At 36.6% G+C, this 18,783-nt stretch overlaps 1 protein-coding gene across 1 annotated transcript in view; it reads right to left on the bottom strand.

Annotated features, from left to right (window-relative positions):
- SBF2 (SET binding factor 2) overlaps window positions 1-18,783 on the bottom strand; it is a 1,344,181-nt gene that overhangs the window by 673,883 nt on the left and 651,515 nt on the right. Inside the window, exons 8-12 of the mRNA XM_053720592.1 lie at window positions 17,143-17,251; window positions 16,662-16,775; window positions 12,460-12,537; window positions 10,759-10,872; window positions 8,358-8,486 (exon numbers count right to left, since the gene is read on the bottom strand). Coding sequence (XP_053576567.1) covers window positions 8,358-8,486; window positions 10,759-10,872; window positions 12,460-12,537; window positions 16,662-16,775; window positions 17,143-17,251 — 544 coding nt within the window. The remainder of the gene's footprint in view (window positions 1-8,357; window positions 8,487-10,758; window positions 10,873-12,459; window positions 12,538-16,661; window positions 16,776-17,142; window positions 17,252-18,783) is intronic.

Here is an 18,783-nt window from a genome sequence, read left to right as displayed (position 1 = left end):
CGTTGCCAATGTTGTAAAGTTTAGAATAAAAATCTGCAAAGCTCTCGCCTATCAGAGACGGTTTCTTGGGCAGCCTATTTTCATATAGGATCTGTGAGATGCGGGTAGCGCTATGTTTATTTCTCAGTTTATTGGCTAGGAGTGTATCAGCCTTGTTTCCTTTATGGTAAAACAATTGTTTTAGCTTAGAGAGAGCATTTTGAGTCCGCTTCAACTCTAGTTGGTTGATATGATCTCTCACTCCTCTGATCTGTTCTGTCAGAGCTGTCGAGATAGTGGATCTGTTGATCAGTTCTAGTTGTCTGAGTTTGGTATGCGCTTGCGCAAGTGTTAGGCCAGCCAGTTTTCTCATGTGGCCCTGTTTACGGATTATCAGTCCTAGGGCCATTGCCTTGATGGCGCCCCACAGGGTATCGTCTGGGGTCTGTCCGTTGTCATTTTGCCTAAGTAGTTCAGTCAAGTCACGTCTCAGTTCCTCCCTGAAGGCAATGTCTGTGAGGATATGACGTGGGAGTCTCCATCCTGTTTGAGAGGAAGGCTTGTCCATGGGAAGGAAATCGGTTAATATCAAGTCATGGTCCGACCAGGAGCTTACGGCTATTTCTGACCGTGTAACAGAGTCCAAAGTCTCTGCTTGACAGAACATGTGGTCTAAGCGGGAATAGGTCTTGTGGGGGTGTGAGTAGTGAGTATAGTCTCTGTCACGAGTGTGCAAAGACCTCCAAATGTCAAAATATCCGTAGAGAGACATCACATTCCGGAATTTAGCAGAAATGCTGCTTGCTTGGGGATTGGTAGCATCTGGGATTTTAGTTTTGCGGTCCAAGGAGGGGTCCCAGGTCATGTTAAAGTCACCTGCTAAGATAACTCGTCCTTGTCTGTATTGGTCCACTAGTTGTAGAATTCTACGGAGGCATGCGGGCTGGTTAGAATTAGGGAGGTAAATAGATACCAATGTGTGTAGAACATGGTTAAACTTACAGACTAAGATGGTGTACCTGGCTTGTGGGTCTCTAATAGCTTGGATGGGTTAGTACGCTACTTTGCGATGCAGGAGTATGGCTGTGCCCCTAGCTTTCTTAGTAAAAGGGGAGTGGTCTGGTATCCAATAGGAGCGGGAATAAAATCGTTGTGGGGAGTCTAACTTCCAGTGAGTTTCTTGTATGAAGACAACATCGGGATTATGAAATTGCAGTTCCCTAGTCAAGAGGCTTCGTTTGTGGGGAGAATTGAGACCTCTTGCATTATGAGTGAGGAGTCTAAGACGGTTTGCCATTGTTTTGGTGTGGGAGGAGAGGGGGGGGGAAGGATACTTGTAATATGGTTGCGAAAGATATTCAGAATAAGTCCTATGTCAATAAGTGCTGTGCTGAGAATAGTCCACCTAGATGGAACCCTGGTGTGGGCTACCTATTGGGGGGGGAGCTATATGAGGATGGGCCGGGGAGACCGGCCCCACTCCGTTTGTAAATAAGATAGATCTCGCTTATGATTATAGTGTGCGGGCATCTAGATAGTTTTGTCAAGTTGAGGGAGCATGTAACTTGTATGTACTTATGGTGCAACAGCATCTCCTAAAAAGTGCCCTGAGCAAACAACTTGTAAACATAAATAACATCAATAAAACATTAGCCAACGAAAATTGTAACATCAACAGTTTTAGTAACAACATCAGCAATATCTCCCCAGCGGGGTACATGTGCTCAACCTGTGCAAGGGTGACCCATTGTGACATTTCAGTGCAACATGACCTGCAATTAGAAAGCTATCAACAAGAAATAAAATGTTTGTAAACATTAACCACAACCTGTTTTTAATTAAATTGTGACAGAAGGTAAAGTCATGTTCGTATTTAGGTCTAGATAGACCTGTCTCCTGTTAGGGATCCCCATTTTGAAGATGCTGGGGGAGGGGGAAAAAAAATTGAAGTGGGTGATCGAATAAGGGACAACGTTATCCCCTTACATTGTTTGATAGTCAAGGTGGGGCCACCTGGGACCCCTGAGTCTCTTGCATTGTTTGGGGTTTCTGTCTTTTAGGCAGCTGGTCCCCAGGAGGCCATTCAGGCGCTGTGGCCCTCAATTTTGCCTTGACTGGAGCTGGTTCTATCGTGCTACCTTGTATTGGGCCCCATTGTGCAAGTAAAGTTGTACCTTGAGTCATTGATGAGACAATGTGGGTTTGGTTGTCTTTAGTGACAATCAGTTTGGCAGGGTATCCCCAGCGGTATTTATGACCCGCCTTTCTGAGCTCGGAGGTGACTGGTTGGTAAAGTCTGCGACTTTGCAGAGTGTGAGCCGATAGGTCTGGGAGAAGCTGGAGATTTTGAAATTTCTCTGCCATTGGTGGTTTCCGGAAGGCAGCCTGCATGAGCTTATCTTTGAATAGAAAGCTGTGGAAGCAAACAATAACGTCTCTGGGTTTGTCTTGCGAGACTGATCTTGGACGTAAGGCTCTATGGGCCCTTTCCATTGTGGTGGTCATACCCTCGGTGGAGTCTAGTAGGTTGTTGAAGAGTTCAGAGAGATAGGTTTGTAAATCCGCAGTTGAGACATCTTCTGGGATGCCCCGGAATCTGATATTATTCCGTCTGGCACGGTCTTCGACATCTGCCAATTTGAATTCCAATTGGCTCAATTGGTCAGCCAACGACTCAGAATATGCAAGTAAATTTGTTTGGTCAGTGGTGATGTCATCTTGTCGCCTCTCTAATGAATCTACTCTGTCTCCAATTTCTCCAATATCCTTCTTGAGCTCAGCATGGCTCCTCTGGATTTCCTTTGTGATAGAGCGTGTTTGTTGCGCAAACATTTTTTTTAGTGTTTCTTCTGTGATATAATGTTGGGATCTGGAGGGTGAATTAGCATCCGATTGGGACCTCCCCGCAACTGACTCTGGGTCACTCAGATCATCATGTGAGTCATCCTCCGGTCTCCTAATTGGTTGTGTGAAGTGATCCAAAACTGTTTTCTTGGCAGGACCAGGGGTCCTAGGCTGCCTTCTAGCCGTATGGGGCATGTTCGCTTCACTGAGCGATCTTCTTGTCACCTGAGGGGCAAACGTAGGTAATTTGCTACGTATATTAGGTAATGTGTGGCTAAGTTAGATTTTTGGATGTAGTGATGTTACATTAAAACACAATCATTTTATTTACAAGCGAGAATAAGCATGCATCTTAGGAGTGAGGCCAAGAAGCTCCAGCCAACGACTACCCCTCCATTTTTTTTATGGTCCAAATCAGACCAAAATTTTGCCTACAATTAGTGAGGTGGGGGAAATCACCCCGAAAGGGCAGGAGTCGGTTAGAGCGCCCCCGCACAGGTTGAGCGAGAAAGATATTTCAGAACCTTAACACCTCTAGCTGGCCCGGGAACAGTGGATACGACCTAGAGGAAGGGAAAAGGGGAAGGGGAAGTGACCAACCCAGACAGGCTGGGTCGGAAAAGGAGGGCCAGCTATTAGTCCTTTACCTACAAAACCAAAATAAATGTGGCCAAAAGCCTCTGGCTCTGCTCAATTAGTTTTATAATGGCCAGCAACACGTCAGTTTCTGCAACTCAAATAAGCAATACACAGATCTCTAGTATAGCACCTATACAACAATCATATTAAGGGAAGGGAATGCAAAGAGTGAGCAGGTTAACTTAAAGTGGCAATAGACTAAGAACCTCAGCAGCCCCTCTTGGCTCAGGGAAAGGGGATACTTCCCTAAGGAAGGGGAAAGGGAAGGTGGAGGTGACCAGCCTAGACTAGCTAGGCCGGAAAGGAAGAGTTTTGAGGGGCTAGTGCTGAAAAGTTCACTTGTCTAGTCAACAGTTAGGACTAATTATATCAAAGTGGGCCTGCAGGAAGAAAATAATTGTTAGTCAAACAGTGAAAAATGCAACACTCCACTTTAGACCAGGGGTCCAAAGGCAGATAATCTGACGCAGCAGCATGTGATCAATTATTGAAACAGGCTAGTGTTCTAGTAAAGTCTGACCAGGTGGCTCAGGTGGGCAAGTTAGTGTGGTTTCCCAGCGTGTATAAAAGTCCAAGTAATCCCAAGGGTACTTGAGGAAAAGCTACCTTAGTATGGGTTACCCTGGGAGGTGAAGCTTGATCTAGGCACAACTGTACTGTAGCCCCAGTTACAAAGGAGGCAAAATTAGGGGGTATTTAGAGGCTTATCAGGTCAGAGTGAAGTGGAGTCACAGATGTTGCTATTGACAAAGGGGGTTGTTAAGCCTCAGATGAACAAGCTTCCTAAGAAGGCAGGCAAAGGTATATATGTGTACCAGCCAACTTGGAGCTTACAAGGTTTTACACACTTGCTATGATCAAACGTGGGGATACGGCACCAGACTTATGGGGAGGATGGGGCTGGTGTCATCAGACTCAAATACAGTGTAATCTTGGATAGTGGTAATGGGGTCAGGGTTCCCCTAAGGCAGTTTATCAGATAGCAGTTATGTCCTGTGGGCTGCCGGGGTGGTAATTGTGGGCAAGTCTGAGTGTGTGCGAGTTTGGAATAAAGCAGCCTGCAAGCCGCGATCTCACCCCTGTACGTTGATCTCCTCCTCTATCTGTCCGGTCGGTGCAGAGGCACAAGTAGTGGGTCCTATGGTCTGCAGCGCTGAGCTTAGCGCCACGTGGGAATCCGTCTGCGTTAGGATCAAAGGCCTTCCAAGATGGCCGCCGCTCTCACCAGCATGGAGAGCAGGAAGAGACCCGAAGCAGCCTTCCAGCTCCATCGATCTCCCTCAACTATCGGCCAGTCCAACTTCTGCAGCAGCAACTTCGCGGGTCAAGGTCCCGACCCTCTCAGGTCACGATCAGGCACAGGAGACTCGGTAAGTCCAAATCTCTGCACTGGAGGTCCCTGTAGTCTGTCCCGGAGACGTGACCTCCGACGAGATGGCTGGGTCAAACAGCAAGGCCGGGGGTAAACCTTCTCCCGCCGCCGGAAAGCTTAAGGTGTATGGGGCACCAGGGTCCCAGGGATAGTCACTTTAGAGCTTGCTTCGCCGGGTATCAGCACCGGAATTAGGAATCTTCGACATTTAGGTAGGGGAGTCCCCCAGTAGTCATCAGGGCCGCGGAAAGTCTACTTAGATAGTGCGCCCAAGGCTGGCTGTAGCTCCGGAGCGGAGCCCCGACCCTCCGGAGCCTATCTGCAAAGGGCCTCGGAGTGCGGCACTTGTCTGAGTGTGTTGTATTCGGGTCTTTATGACAATGGAGGCAGGTAGGAAAAAGTACAGGAGTCCGTATCAGATTGCCTCAAAATAACAAAGAACACTTGTGGCGAGCCTTAAGAGTCTTTTGCTAATCTATTTGGCTCTATTTGGCTCTATTTTAACACTGATCCTACGGCCATATAAAATGATAGTATGTCTTGTACGAGAAATCCCAAACCTATTATATCAATTGGAAACGGGTGGCTGAATGCTTTAAATGTTTATTTGGTAGTTTAATAGTTGTTAAAAAGCAGTAAAAAAGGATCTTACACAAAGATAATGCGGGTTAGATCGGTTCTCTTGTGGTTAGCAGACACAAAAAATGAATAAAGTTTTTCTTGCCCTTATCCACAAACCAATTAAACTGTTAATAATATGATAAACCAAAATGTGCTCAAAAGTTTATAAGTTAAGTAATAATTAGTGCGGTAGTGCCATATTACAACCACTTCACTATTCAAGACAGTACACAGCCAACCTATCAAATCAATCTGTAACATCTTAAACTCTGCACAACCTGCATAGCCATCAATGTCTTCCTTGTCATTATTAAAAATATCAAACCTGAAACTAACACCTAACATATCAACACAAAAGACTATTGCAACAAAAGGGACATTTATGCTTCATATAAATTCTGAAATGTTATTTAGACATTGGCATTTGTATGAACATAAAAAATCCCTTATATTGCAGTATTTTTTGCAAATGATCTATTGAAAAAAAAAACTAATGAAAGCATGAGACAAAAAGATTTAGCTGATTTGACCATGCAGTTGAAAAGGTTAACTCTAAAGGCGGGAAAAGGCTAAGCTTCAACTTTTTTTCTTATGTCCATTAAAAAAAAAAAAAAAAAATATGCAGCAGTTGCACTTACTACTACTTTAACTTTATTTAGATTTTATCTGCTATCCAGCTGCTCCTTTGCTGCCACAAAGACATCCCCATAGGAAATAACAGATTAACAGAAACAAATGGCAGGATAAAGGATGAATTAAAACCCAAGCCCAAAAGGAGGGACATGAAACCCAAACGTTTTCTTTTAGGATTCAGATACAGCATACAATTTTAAACGACTTTCCAAAATACTTCTATAATCAAATTTGCTTCATTCTTTTTATATCCTTTTCTGAAGGAAAGTCAATGCACCACTGGGAGCTAGCAAAACACATCTGGTGAGTCAAAGACAAGCATATACTGTATGTGCAGGTACCAATCAGAAGCTAACTCCCAGTAGTGCACTGCTGCTCCTGAGCCTACATAAGTATACTATTCAACAAAGGAAAGTAGGAGAAATAGAATAGAACAAAGCAAACAAGATAATAGAGGTAAATTGGAAAGTTGTTTAAAATTTCATGGTCTTTATGAATCATTAAAGAGAAAATAAAAATGTTTCCATATACCTCTAAGTTCCCTAAACACCTGAGTAGTCCTGGAAACTCTTCTGTCCGAGACAAAATAATCTTGGTAGACTTGACATAAGTACATCTGCACTATAGGAGTGAAAGGAGGAGAGATCCACCATCCATAATACAGATTACAAAATATTTATTAAAAACTTACAGATGGTTGATGAACAAAAAAGGGGTATGGCAGCTGAACATGAAACCCTCCTCCCTCCTAAATTAAAATGCTTCTACATTTTTAGAATTAGTCCTATAAATCCCAATGATTAACAGTGAGATATTATGTTAAGTCCCAGACTTAACATAGGCATGACTAAGGGCCTTGATGGTCTAAAGCTCTAAGGTCTAGCAAGATTATCTAAAAAGTCAAAGGTCAGTCAAAGAATTTTAGAAAGGCAAATTTTAGCTTGAGAATTGTTTATCTCCTATGAAGGGTTCTTGATGTGAAGGAAAGACAAATATATTACAATATACAGGTATACCTCACTTTACAGAGCTTCACTTTACAGCGCTTCGCTAATACAGCGCTTTGTGGAGCTGAAGTTCAACCTCCAAGGATTTTAAAACAGTGCTGTACTCTTCGTGAGATTGCGAGAAAAGTGACTGGCACCATTGTATTATGCTTAGTTCACTCTGTTTACAGCATTACAGTGCAATCTGTGTCTCAGTGCTATACTCTGGCAAATTGTACTACAGCGATTGTCACTATTTTACAGGTACAGTATTTATTGAATACTGTGCTGTGTGAGTGTTAAACTAAACTTAGCACTATTGCACACCTAATATAAGTGAAAACATGTTTTTAAGTTGGAAAAGTGAAAATAAAGCTAAAACTGCCTTGTTTCACTTTAAGGCGGATTTCACTTTACAGCGAGGCTCCGGTCCCTAACCTGCTGTATGAGCGGGGTATACCTGTAATGCAGGTCAGTTTTTGATCCTCAAGCCCTTAAGTGAGATCTTTGTAGAAAAAGTAAAACATGCTTCTTCCCTGATCTGTACAAAACAAATGTTGACTTATGCAGAGCTACAGCCCATACTGTATGTGTGTATGTATGTATGTATGTATGTGTGTGTATGTATATATATATATATATATATATATATATATATATTATACTCACATATCTGTGTATATGAATTAAAATTTTCCATATATTAATATTTCTCTTTTTAAATTACAACATGACCACCATCTTGTCCTATACATTGCTCTAGTGTAGTATTAAACTATGTAAAATATTTCCTTAGCTGCTGTTTCTGTGAATGAATAAATTACATTTGTAATCCCAGCCTTAAAGGGACATAAAATCTATATTTTATCTTTCATGATACAGATAAAACTATATTAAACAACTTCAATTATCATATTAGCTACATTCTCTTGGTGTCCTTAGTTGAACAAGCTACAGTGCACTACAGCTTCTGAGCCTCTCTAGGTATGATTTTTAACAAAGGATTCCAAGAGAATGAAGCAAATAAGATAACAGAAGTAAATTGTAATGTTGTTTATAATTGCATGCTGTATTTGAATCATGATTTTACTGTCCCTTCAAGTTTTGATAACTTCTGAAATAGATGATACAAATACACACAAACCTCCCTTATATAGGTGGTTGCCATACGATAAATATGTTTATATCTGGAAAGTCTGCACAGGAAAGACAAATGTTTGGAGCTTAGCAACAGCGTGTGTTTCACAAATATAAAAAAGCATAGTACAGAAGTTTCACAATACCTCGTCAAATAGATCACAAGTTCTGTACGGAGGCCCTCTTTCTGACACAAAGCCAGCAAATGCCATTCCATTAAGTACTTTAGTGAGGAAATCGTTCTCTATCAGACCACGCTGACCAAGGAAGGCCGCCTAGAGAGACAGAACAAATACATTTATCACTTGGACAAAAAGCATTCCCTGCACAGCCTGAGCTTGGTTATGTTGGTAAAAGCATTATTTTAGAACTAATGCTAAAGTCTAACCTACTTGCAATACTTCAGTGTAAATCACGGGTCAATCCATAAAAAGTCTGCACTTATCTGGTATCAATCTGTGGTGCTCTCCATTAGCTAACATCACATGATCTCTCTTTTTAGCGACTTTAGTTGGGTGATTTAAAATGAGTCTAATTAAATGGAAATACAAATGACAATAGCAAAATGCCTTAGTCTCAACCTGATAAAGAAACATCAGAACATATTTAATGTCATTTTAAAGGAACTGTGTGCCCTAATCCCCCCCCCCATTAATGTATTCCCAATGTTCTACTTTACCTTCTGGAGTGCATTAAATTGTTTACAAATGGGGCATTTACCTTTATATTGACACTTGAAATAGCCGATTTTGTCTGTGGTATCTCTACCTATACTAAAAGTTTCTATAGTAAATATATATAAATTTAAACTGAGTCTAGAAGTACATGTGTATGTACAATCAATACTTAGGTATATGATGCTCACTGACAGAAGAGACAACTCCCAGTTTTTACAAAATAGAAACATTCATTAAAGGGACAGTCTACTCAAGAATTGTTATTGTTTAAAAATATAGATAATCCTTTTTTACCCTTTCCCCAGTTTTGCACAACTAATACTGTTATATTAAAGGGACATGACACCCACACTTTTTCTTTCATGATTTAGAAAGAGAATGCAATTTTAAACATCTTTCTAATTTACTTATATTATCTAATTTATTTTATTCTCTTGATATTCTTTGCTGAAAAGCATATCTAGATATGCTCAGGAGCTGCTGATTGGTTGCTGCACATAGATGCCTCGTGTTATTGGCTCACCATGTGCATTGCTTTTTCTTCAACTAAGGATATCTACAAAATTTAGCAAAATAAATAATAGAAGTAAATAGTAAAGTTGTTTAAATTTCTATTCTCTATCTGAATAATGAAAGAAATATTTTGGGTTTAGTGGCCCTTTAATATACTTTTTAACCTCTGTAATTACCTTGTAGCAAAGTCTCTGTAGACTGCCCCCTTATCTCAGTTCTTTTGACAGACTTGCATTTTAGCTAGTCCACTGGAGTGAGCACAATGTTAGCTATGTGGCACACATGAACTAGCACTGTCTAACTGTGAAACTGTCAAAATGCACTGAGATAAGGCAGCCTTCAAGGACTTACAAATTAGCAAATGAGTTTAGAGAACAAAGCTAATTTGATAATAAAAGTATATTGGAAAGTTGTTTAAAATGATATGCTCTGTCTTTATCAAGAAAATTGAATTTTGACTAGACCGTCCCTTTAAAAAAAAAAAAACTTGAAATTGAAATGTTCTCTTTTAGATGGAATACAGAAATGTATTGAGTACAAGGTCCAAAACTTCAAAAGTCACTTAATTCTTAACTAAATGTACCTTGCGCCAAGATGTTAGAAAATGAAACACCTTTTTAAAGATGTTCTAATCCAACAAATGTATTTTCATTGACTGCACTGCAGAGATGCCTACAATCTCAAACCCAGAGAGAGCTGTAGATACTAACCAATATGTATTTTGATGGATGCAGATGTATAGGCTGGCTGGGGGGGGGGGGAGGAGGGAGGGGACAGCCTGATTATATTTGTTTAACACCAAAAATGTTAGATAAAATAATCCCTTCATTACCCATTCTCCAGTTTTGCATAACCAACACTGTTATATTAATACACTTTTACCTCTGTAATTGCCTTGTATCAAAGCCTCTGCAGACTGCTTAGTGCTGACACTTAAATAACTTTACGTGCATGAGCACAATGTTATCTATATGAAACACATGAACTAACGCACTCTAGCTGTGAAAAACTGCCAAATGCATCCAGATAAGAGGTGGCCTTTAAGGGCTTAGAAATTAGCATAGGAGTCTATCTAGGTTTAGCTTTCAACTTCAATTTTAGAGTATGACAGTAACAATCTTTATGATAATACAAACATCCTAAATTCTGCATCTTCATTGATACAGTAAAATGCCTTAATCTTGGGGTTGGTCACTAGATCACTGACTGATTCCTTGTGCAGCACAAAGCTATAATACATTGTAAATTAGTCTCTCAACAGGGAGATGTACTGGAAAGCATGTTTTTTATTGACAGGCATTAAACAATGCTGCTGTATGAAACCATCAGAAATAACCTTTAATAAATACTGTGTTACCTTGTGGAAGTGGATGACAGGTTCTGCATGGATACGGATGAGCTGAAGACAAGACCTGTAACCCTGGAATATCTGAGCAAACAACCTCAGGAAGACTCCTCGGACTTCTTTATCCTGTAGAAACACCAATAACGGTATAAAGTGCAACACTTCATGTAAATGTCTATCACTATTATGAGAAGAGTGGAGACAAAGACCCCACAATAAAAAATATACAAGTGACCAAAAAAAAGAACATAATACAAATTCAAAACAAATTAAACACTTCGATCTTCTGAGTCATAACTGGGAGCATGGGACAAAAGCTCACTTTTACACATAAGTAAGATGAGTTTAATTTCCCTTTAAATGACCCTTTTGAAGAAGTTTGCATGGTACACAAATTAAATGAGTTGAGGGTGTTGGGCCGAGACTTTGATTGACTGTCCACAGCTGAGCAGCGTTTTGAACAGGACATCACAAAGTCATACAAGCTTACTACTGGCACTAAACGTGAAGCGCTTCTTTTAATCTGTGAATAGTAAGTACACAATCTGGATAGCGCTTGCTGATTGGAGGGTACATTGAGTCACCAATCAGCAAGCACTAACCAGGTGCTGAACCAAAAATTGTCCGGTTCCTTAGCTTAGATTCCTGTTTTTTCAAATAAAGTTACCAAGAGAATTAAGAAAAAATGAAAATATGAGTAAATTACAAAGTTGCTTAAAAATGTTGCTTTATCTGAATCATGAAAGAAATTATTTGGGTTTAGTGTCCCTTGAAAGGGACATGAAACCCCAAAATTTTCTTTTACGATTTAGATAGAACATACAATTTTAAAAACTTTCCAATTTTCTTCTATCATTTAATTTTCTTCCTACTCGAGTTATCCTTTGCTTAAAGGTTTATCTAAGAAACCTCAGGTGCAGCAAAGAACCTAGGTTCTAGCTGCTGATTGGCGGCTGCATATATATACATATTGACATTGGCTCACCCATGTGTTCAGTTAGAAACCAGTAGTGCATTGCCGCTCCTTCAACAAAGCATAACAAGAGAATAAAGCAAATTTGATAATAGAAGCAAACTGGAAAGTTGTTTATAATTGTATGTTGTACCTAAATCATGAAAGAAAAAATTTGGGATTCAGGCCCCTTAAATTACTATCATTCTAATAAAAATTAAAAAAAAGGATATGCTTGAAATCATTGGATTATAACATTTGTGCACTACAAAACTATGGTGAAAAAAATTATAGGGAAGAGCTTCAAGTATGCACTGCTTGATGCACTTTAAGAAATGTTGTGAAAAATCCTGGGTACAACGCAAGTTTAACAAAACAATTATCGCAAGTTAAGGTCTGTGACATAGCTGGCAGGCTTCTGAGCTGCATTCCACTAGTGCGGCGGTTTAAAGGGACGAATAAACAAGAGGAACTCAATGGAAATTATTCTGGCTTTTAAATCTATGGAATCTGGACAAATGCAGAACAGCACGTCTGTCGCTGGAAAGTTTTCATAAGGAGGAGAACGTGAAATCACTTTATAGAGGTGAAAATATTATTGTTCAGAAAAAAAAGTTAAACTAAAAAAGAAAAGTCCATATTAAATACAAGTGCTTCATTCTTGCTGAGTAACATACAAGAATATTAAACACACATTTATACAGATATTAGACAGAGCGCTAAAGCCAGAAAAGAAAGCCTGAAGGTTCTTAGTTCCTTACCAGCATCTTTATGTGAGACATAGAGGTGCGCAATGGTGGGAAAGCATAATCTGCAACTTCCAGATCAGGGTGGAGGACCTAAAAATACAAAATAGTGACACATTTGTTTTTTATACAATAGAAAGTTTACCCTTAGCATAATGTAATAGCAAATACTACAGTACTCTATACCTTTAACATAATGTAATAGCTAATACTACAGTATTATCTACCCTTAGCATAATGTAATAGCAAATACTACAGTATTCTATACCCTTAGCATAATGTAATAGCTAATACTACAGTATTATCTACCCTTAGCATAATGTAATAGCTAATACTACAGTATTCTCTACCCTTAGTATAATGTAATAGCTAATACTACAGTATTCTCTACCCTTAGCATAATGTAAAAGCTAATACTACAGTATTCTCTACCCTTAGTATAATGTAATAGCTAATACTACAGTATTCTCTACCCTTAGTATAATGTAATAGCTAATACTACAGTATTCTCTACCCTTAGTATAATGTAATAGCTAATACTACAGTATTCTCTACCCTTAGTATAATGTAATAGCTAATACTACAGTATTATCTACCCTTAGTATAATGTAATAGCTAATACTACAGTATTCTCTACCCTTAGCATAATGTAATACCTAATACTACAGTATTCTCTACCCTTAGTATAATGTAATAGCAAATACTACAATATTCTCTACCCTTAGCATAATCGAATAGCTAATACTACAGTATTCTCTACCCTTAGCATAATGTAATAGCAAATACTACAATATTCTCTACCCTTAGCATAATGTAATAGCTAATACTACAGTATTCTCTACCCTTAGCATAATGTAATAGCAAATACTACAATATTCTCTACCCTTAGCATAATGTAATAGCTAATACTACAGTATTCTCTACCCTTAGTATAATGTAATAGCTAATACTACAGTATTCTCTACCCTTAGCATAATGTAAAAGCTAATACTACAGTATTCTCTACCCTTAGTATAATGTAATAGCTAATACTACAGTATTCTCTACCCTTAGTATAATGTAATAGCTAATACTACAGTATTCTCTACCCTTAGTATAATGTAATAGCTAATACTACAGTATTCTCTACCCTTAGTATAATGTAATAGCTAATACTACAGTATTATCTACCCTTAGTATAATGTAATAGCTAATACTACAGTATTCTCTACCCTTAGCATAATGTAATACCTAATACTACAGTATTCTCTACCCTTAGTATAATGTAATAGCAAATACTACAATATTCTCTACCCTTAGCATAATCGAATAGCTAATACTACAGTATTCTCTACCCTTAGCATAATGTAATAGCAAATACTACAATATTCTCTACCCTTAGCATAATGTAATAGCTAATACTACAGTATTCTCTACCCTTAGCATAATGTAATAGCAAATACTACAATATTCTCTACCCTTAGCATAATGTAATAGCTAATACTACAGTATTCTCTACCCTTAGTATAATGTAATAGCTAATACTACAGTATTCTCTACCCTTAGTATAATGTAATAGCTAATACTACAGTATTCTCTACCCTTAGCATAATGTAATATCAAATTCTACAGTATTCTCTACCCTTAGTATAATGTAATAACTAATACTACAGTATTCTCTACCCTTAGCATAATGTAGCAAATACTACAGTATTCTATACCCTTAGCATAATGTAATAGCTAATACTACAGTATTCTCTACACTTAGTATAATGTAATAGCTAATACTACAGTATTATCTACCCTTAGTATAATGTAATAGCTAATACTACAGTATTCTCTACCCTTAGTATAATGTAATAGCTAATACTACAGTATTATCTACCCTTAGTATAATGTAATAGCAAATACTACAATATTATCTGCCCTTAGCATAATGTAATAGCGAATATTACAGTATTATCTACCCTTAGCATAATGTAATATCTAATACTACAGTATTCTCTACCCTTAGTATAATGTAATACCTAATACTACAGTATTCTCCACCCTTAGCATAATGTAATAGCTAATATTACAGTATACTCTACCCTTAGTATAATGTAAGAGCTAATACTACAGTATTATCTACCCTTAGCATAATGTAATAGCAAATACTACAGTATTCTATACCCTTAGCATAATATTATAGCTAATACTACAGTATTCTCTACCCTTAGCATAATGTAATAGCTAATACTACAGTATTCTCTACCCTTAGCCTAATGTAATAGCTAATACTACAGTATTTTCTACCCTTAGTATAATGTAATAGCTAATACTACAGTATTCTCTACCCTTAGTATAATGTAATAGCTAATACTACAGTATTTTCTACCCTTAGTATAATGTAATAACTAATACTACAGTATTATCTACCCTTAGTATAATGTAATAGCTAATACTACAGTATTCTCTACCCTTAGTATAATGTAATAGCTAATACTACAGTATTCTCTACCCTTAGTATAATGTAATAGCTAATACTACAGTATTATCTACCCTTAGTATAATGTAATAGCTGATACTACAGTATTCTCTACCCTTAGTATAATGTAATAGCTAATACTACAGTATTCTCTACCCTTAGTATAATGTAATAGCTAATACTACAGTATTCTCTACCCTTAGTATAATGTAATAACTAATACTACAGTATTATCTACCCTTAGTATAATGTAATAGCTAATACTACAGTATTCTCTACCCTTAGCATAATGTAATACCTAATACTACAGTATTCTCTACCCTTAGTATAATGTAATAGCAAATACTACAATATTCTCTACCCTTAGCATAATCGAATAGCTAATACTACAGTATTCTCTACCCTTAGCATAATGTAATAGCAAATACTACAATATTCTCTACCCTTAGCATAATGTAATAGCTAATACTACAATATTATCTGCCCTTAGCATAATGTAATAGCGAATATTACAGTATTATCTACACTTAGCATAATGTAATATCTAATACTACAGTATTCTCTACCCTTAGTATAATGTAATACCTAATACTACAGTATTCTCTACCCTTAGCATAATGTAATAGCTAATACTACAGTATTCTCTACCCTTAGTATAATGTAATAGCTAATACTACAGTATACTCTACCCTTAGTATAATGTAATAGCTAATACTACAGTATTCTCTACCCTTAGTATAATGTAATAGCTAATACAACAGTATTCTTTACCCTTAGTATAATGTAATAGCTAATACTACAGTATTCTCTACTCTTAGCATAATGTAATAGCAAATACTTCAGTATTCTATACCCTTACAATAACGTAATAGCTAATACTACAGTATTCTCTACCCTTAGTATAATGTAATAGCTAATACTACAGTATTCTCTACCCTTAGCATAATGTAATAGCTAATACTACAGTATTCTCTACCCTTAGTATAATGTAATAGCTAATACTACAGTATTCTATACCCTTAGTATAATGTAATAGCTAATACTACAGTATTCTCTACCCTTAGCATAATGTAATAGCTAATACTACAGTATTCTCTACCCTTAGTATAATGTAATAGCTAATACTACAGTATTCTCTACCCTTAGCATAATGTAATAGCTAATACTACAGTATTCTCTACCCTTAGCATAATGTAATAGCTAATACTACAGTATTCACTGTGGAGTTATAAAATCATGATTAGAATAGATTAGAATAAATTATAAAATCATGATTAGAATAAATATACAATTTCAAAGAAGAATTACATATTAAATATGTTCTTCATAGATATAACATTTAGATAAAATAAAATAATAAATCTATCACCAAATCATTTCTTCTGCCTTCAGATCTCACGGTATGTATTAATCTTGTTGTGATTAATAAATGATTTATGTCAACTAATATTTGATAAATATGAGTATTAATTTAATCTGTTAGATAACCCAGATTAAATATTTGTCTATAGCTAGTTTTATATATATATATATATATATATATAGCCAAGGCATATTAATAAATCATAATAAAGAATAATTCTTACAGTATCTCTTCCCTATCCTCTTTTGCGAGAGTCATACATATACCTATATCTGTTGCTAAACACTCATTTAGTGACAGCCCTAAGACTGAGGTATACCACATTCTCTACCCTTAGCATAATGTAGCAAATACTACAGTATTCTCTACTCTTTAGCTGTACATAAGGTGACTATTGGATTGACATACAAGAGAAAGCGCAGCTTGTGTTTGATGCAGCAGCGGTTCCGGTAGTTGTGAGAGATGAATACATTCAGGAATTTTGATTGTGCCGCCATCCAAGTCTGCGATTATCACATCTAACTGCAAGAAAACAAAATAAATTGTGCAGTATCACTTGTAGGGAGCAATAATAAAACAATATAAAAACTATAAAGACAGCAGTTGCTCAAGTTATATACATAACAAAAAGGCATATAGGGAACTTAGATTACACAGAGAAAGAGATGCAAAGAAGAATCTATTGATATTGATGAAGATAACCACATGCTTATAGGGCCAGAATAGTTATTAAAAAAAATATATATTAAAAAAATGACACTCTAATTTGTTAAAGTAATTTTGAAAATGTAACCTTTTAAATGGCTTAAAATCCCTTTTTATTGTACGTTAGACATCCCTAGAGGGAATGCAATGAGAGACACAAACAGAATATACTCCTCTTTCTTACCAGGTCATGGATCTCAGTGCAAAACAAGGAGTGGACTCCGATAATAAACGGTGTGGGAGAACTCAGCACCTCTAGGAGCTGCACGGGGAGGATTGGAATATAAGGGTAACTGCAAAGAAAAAAAATGTAGGTTATTTCTCAAGTGATTAAGTTAACTCAATGTTACCTGCAAGTACTTCACTAAAATAATGTACTTTATAGAGAATCTATCAGAGATGGAAATATTAAAGAAAAAATAAATAAAAGTTTAAAGGGACATAAAAGGCTATAAAGAAAATACTCTGGGTTAGAGCATTTTATTATTGCACTGCAGCATGTATATAACTATTCATTTAAATGATATATATGACGTGTTAATTCGTTATATGACAAGTGTTAATGTGTTATACGACAAGTGTTAATGTGTTATACGACAAGCTTTCATTCATTATATGACATACTTTCATTCGTTATATGACATGCTTTCATTCGTTATATATGACATGCTTTCATTCGTTATATGACATGCTTTCATTCGTTATATGACATGCTTTCATTCGTTATATGACATGCTTTCATTCGTTATATGACATGCTTTCATTCGTTATATGACATGCGTTAAATTGTAATATGACATGCTTTCATTCGTTATATGACATGCGTTAATTTATTATATGATATGCATTAATTCGTTATATGACATGCGTTAAATTGTAATATGACATGCTTTCATTCGTTATATGACATGCATTCATTTGTTATTTGACATACAGTAATTCGTTATATGACATGCTTCCATTCATTATATGACATGCTTCCATTCATTATATGACCTGCTTTAATTCGTTATATGACATGCGTGAATTCGATATATGACATGCGTGAATTCGATATATGACATGCGTGAATTCGATATATGACATGCATTAATTCGTTATATGATATGCGTTAATTTGTTATATGGCAAGCGTCAATTCGTTATATGACATGCATTAATTCGTTATATGATGTGCGTTAATTTGTTATATGACATACGTTAATTTGTTATATGACATGCGTTAATTAGTTATATGATATGTGTTAATTTGTTATATGGCAAGCGTCAATGCGTTAGTTATATGACGTGTTAATTTGTTATATGACATGCATTAATTTGTTAAATGGCATGCTTTCATTCGTTATATGACATGCTTTCATTCGTTATATCAGATGCATTCATTCGTTATATGACATACATTAATTCGTTATATGGCATGCATTAATTCGTTATCTCACATGCGTTAATTTGTTATATGACATGCATTCATTTGTTATCCGACATACAGTAATTTGTTATATGACATGCTTTCATTCGTTATATGACATGCTTCCATTCGTTATATGACATGCTTCCATTCGTTATATGACATGCGTTAATTATATGATATGCATTAATTTGTTAGATGACATGAGTTAATTCGTTATATGATATGCGTTAATTTGTTATATGGCAAGCGTCAATTCATTATATGACATGCGTTCATTTGTTATATGACATACGTTAATTCGTTATATGACGTGTTAATTTGTTAAATGACATGCTTTCATTCGTTATTTGACATGCGTTAATATGTTATATGACATGCTTTCATTCGTTATATCAGATGCATTAATTTGTTATAT

This window comes from Bombina bombina, chromosome 7 (genome assembly GCF_027579735.1).
Source record: "Bombina bombina isolate aBomBom1 chromosome 7, aBomBom1.pri, whole genome shotgun sequence".
Lineage (NCBI taxonomy): Eukaryota > Metazoa > Chordata > Amphibia > Anura > Bombinatoridae > Bombina > Bombina bombina.
The sequence above is the reverse complement of the archived record's forward strand: the minus strand, read 5'-3'. Positions and strand labels throughout refer to the sequence as shown.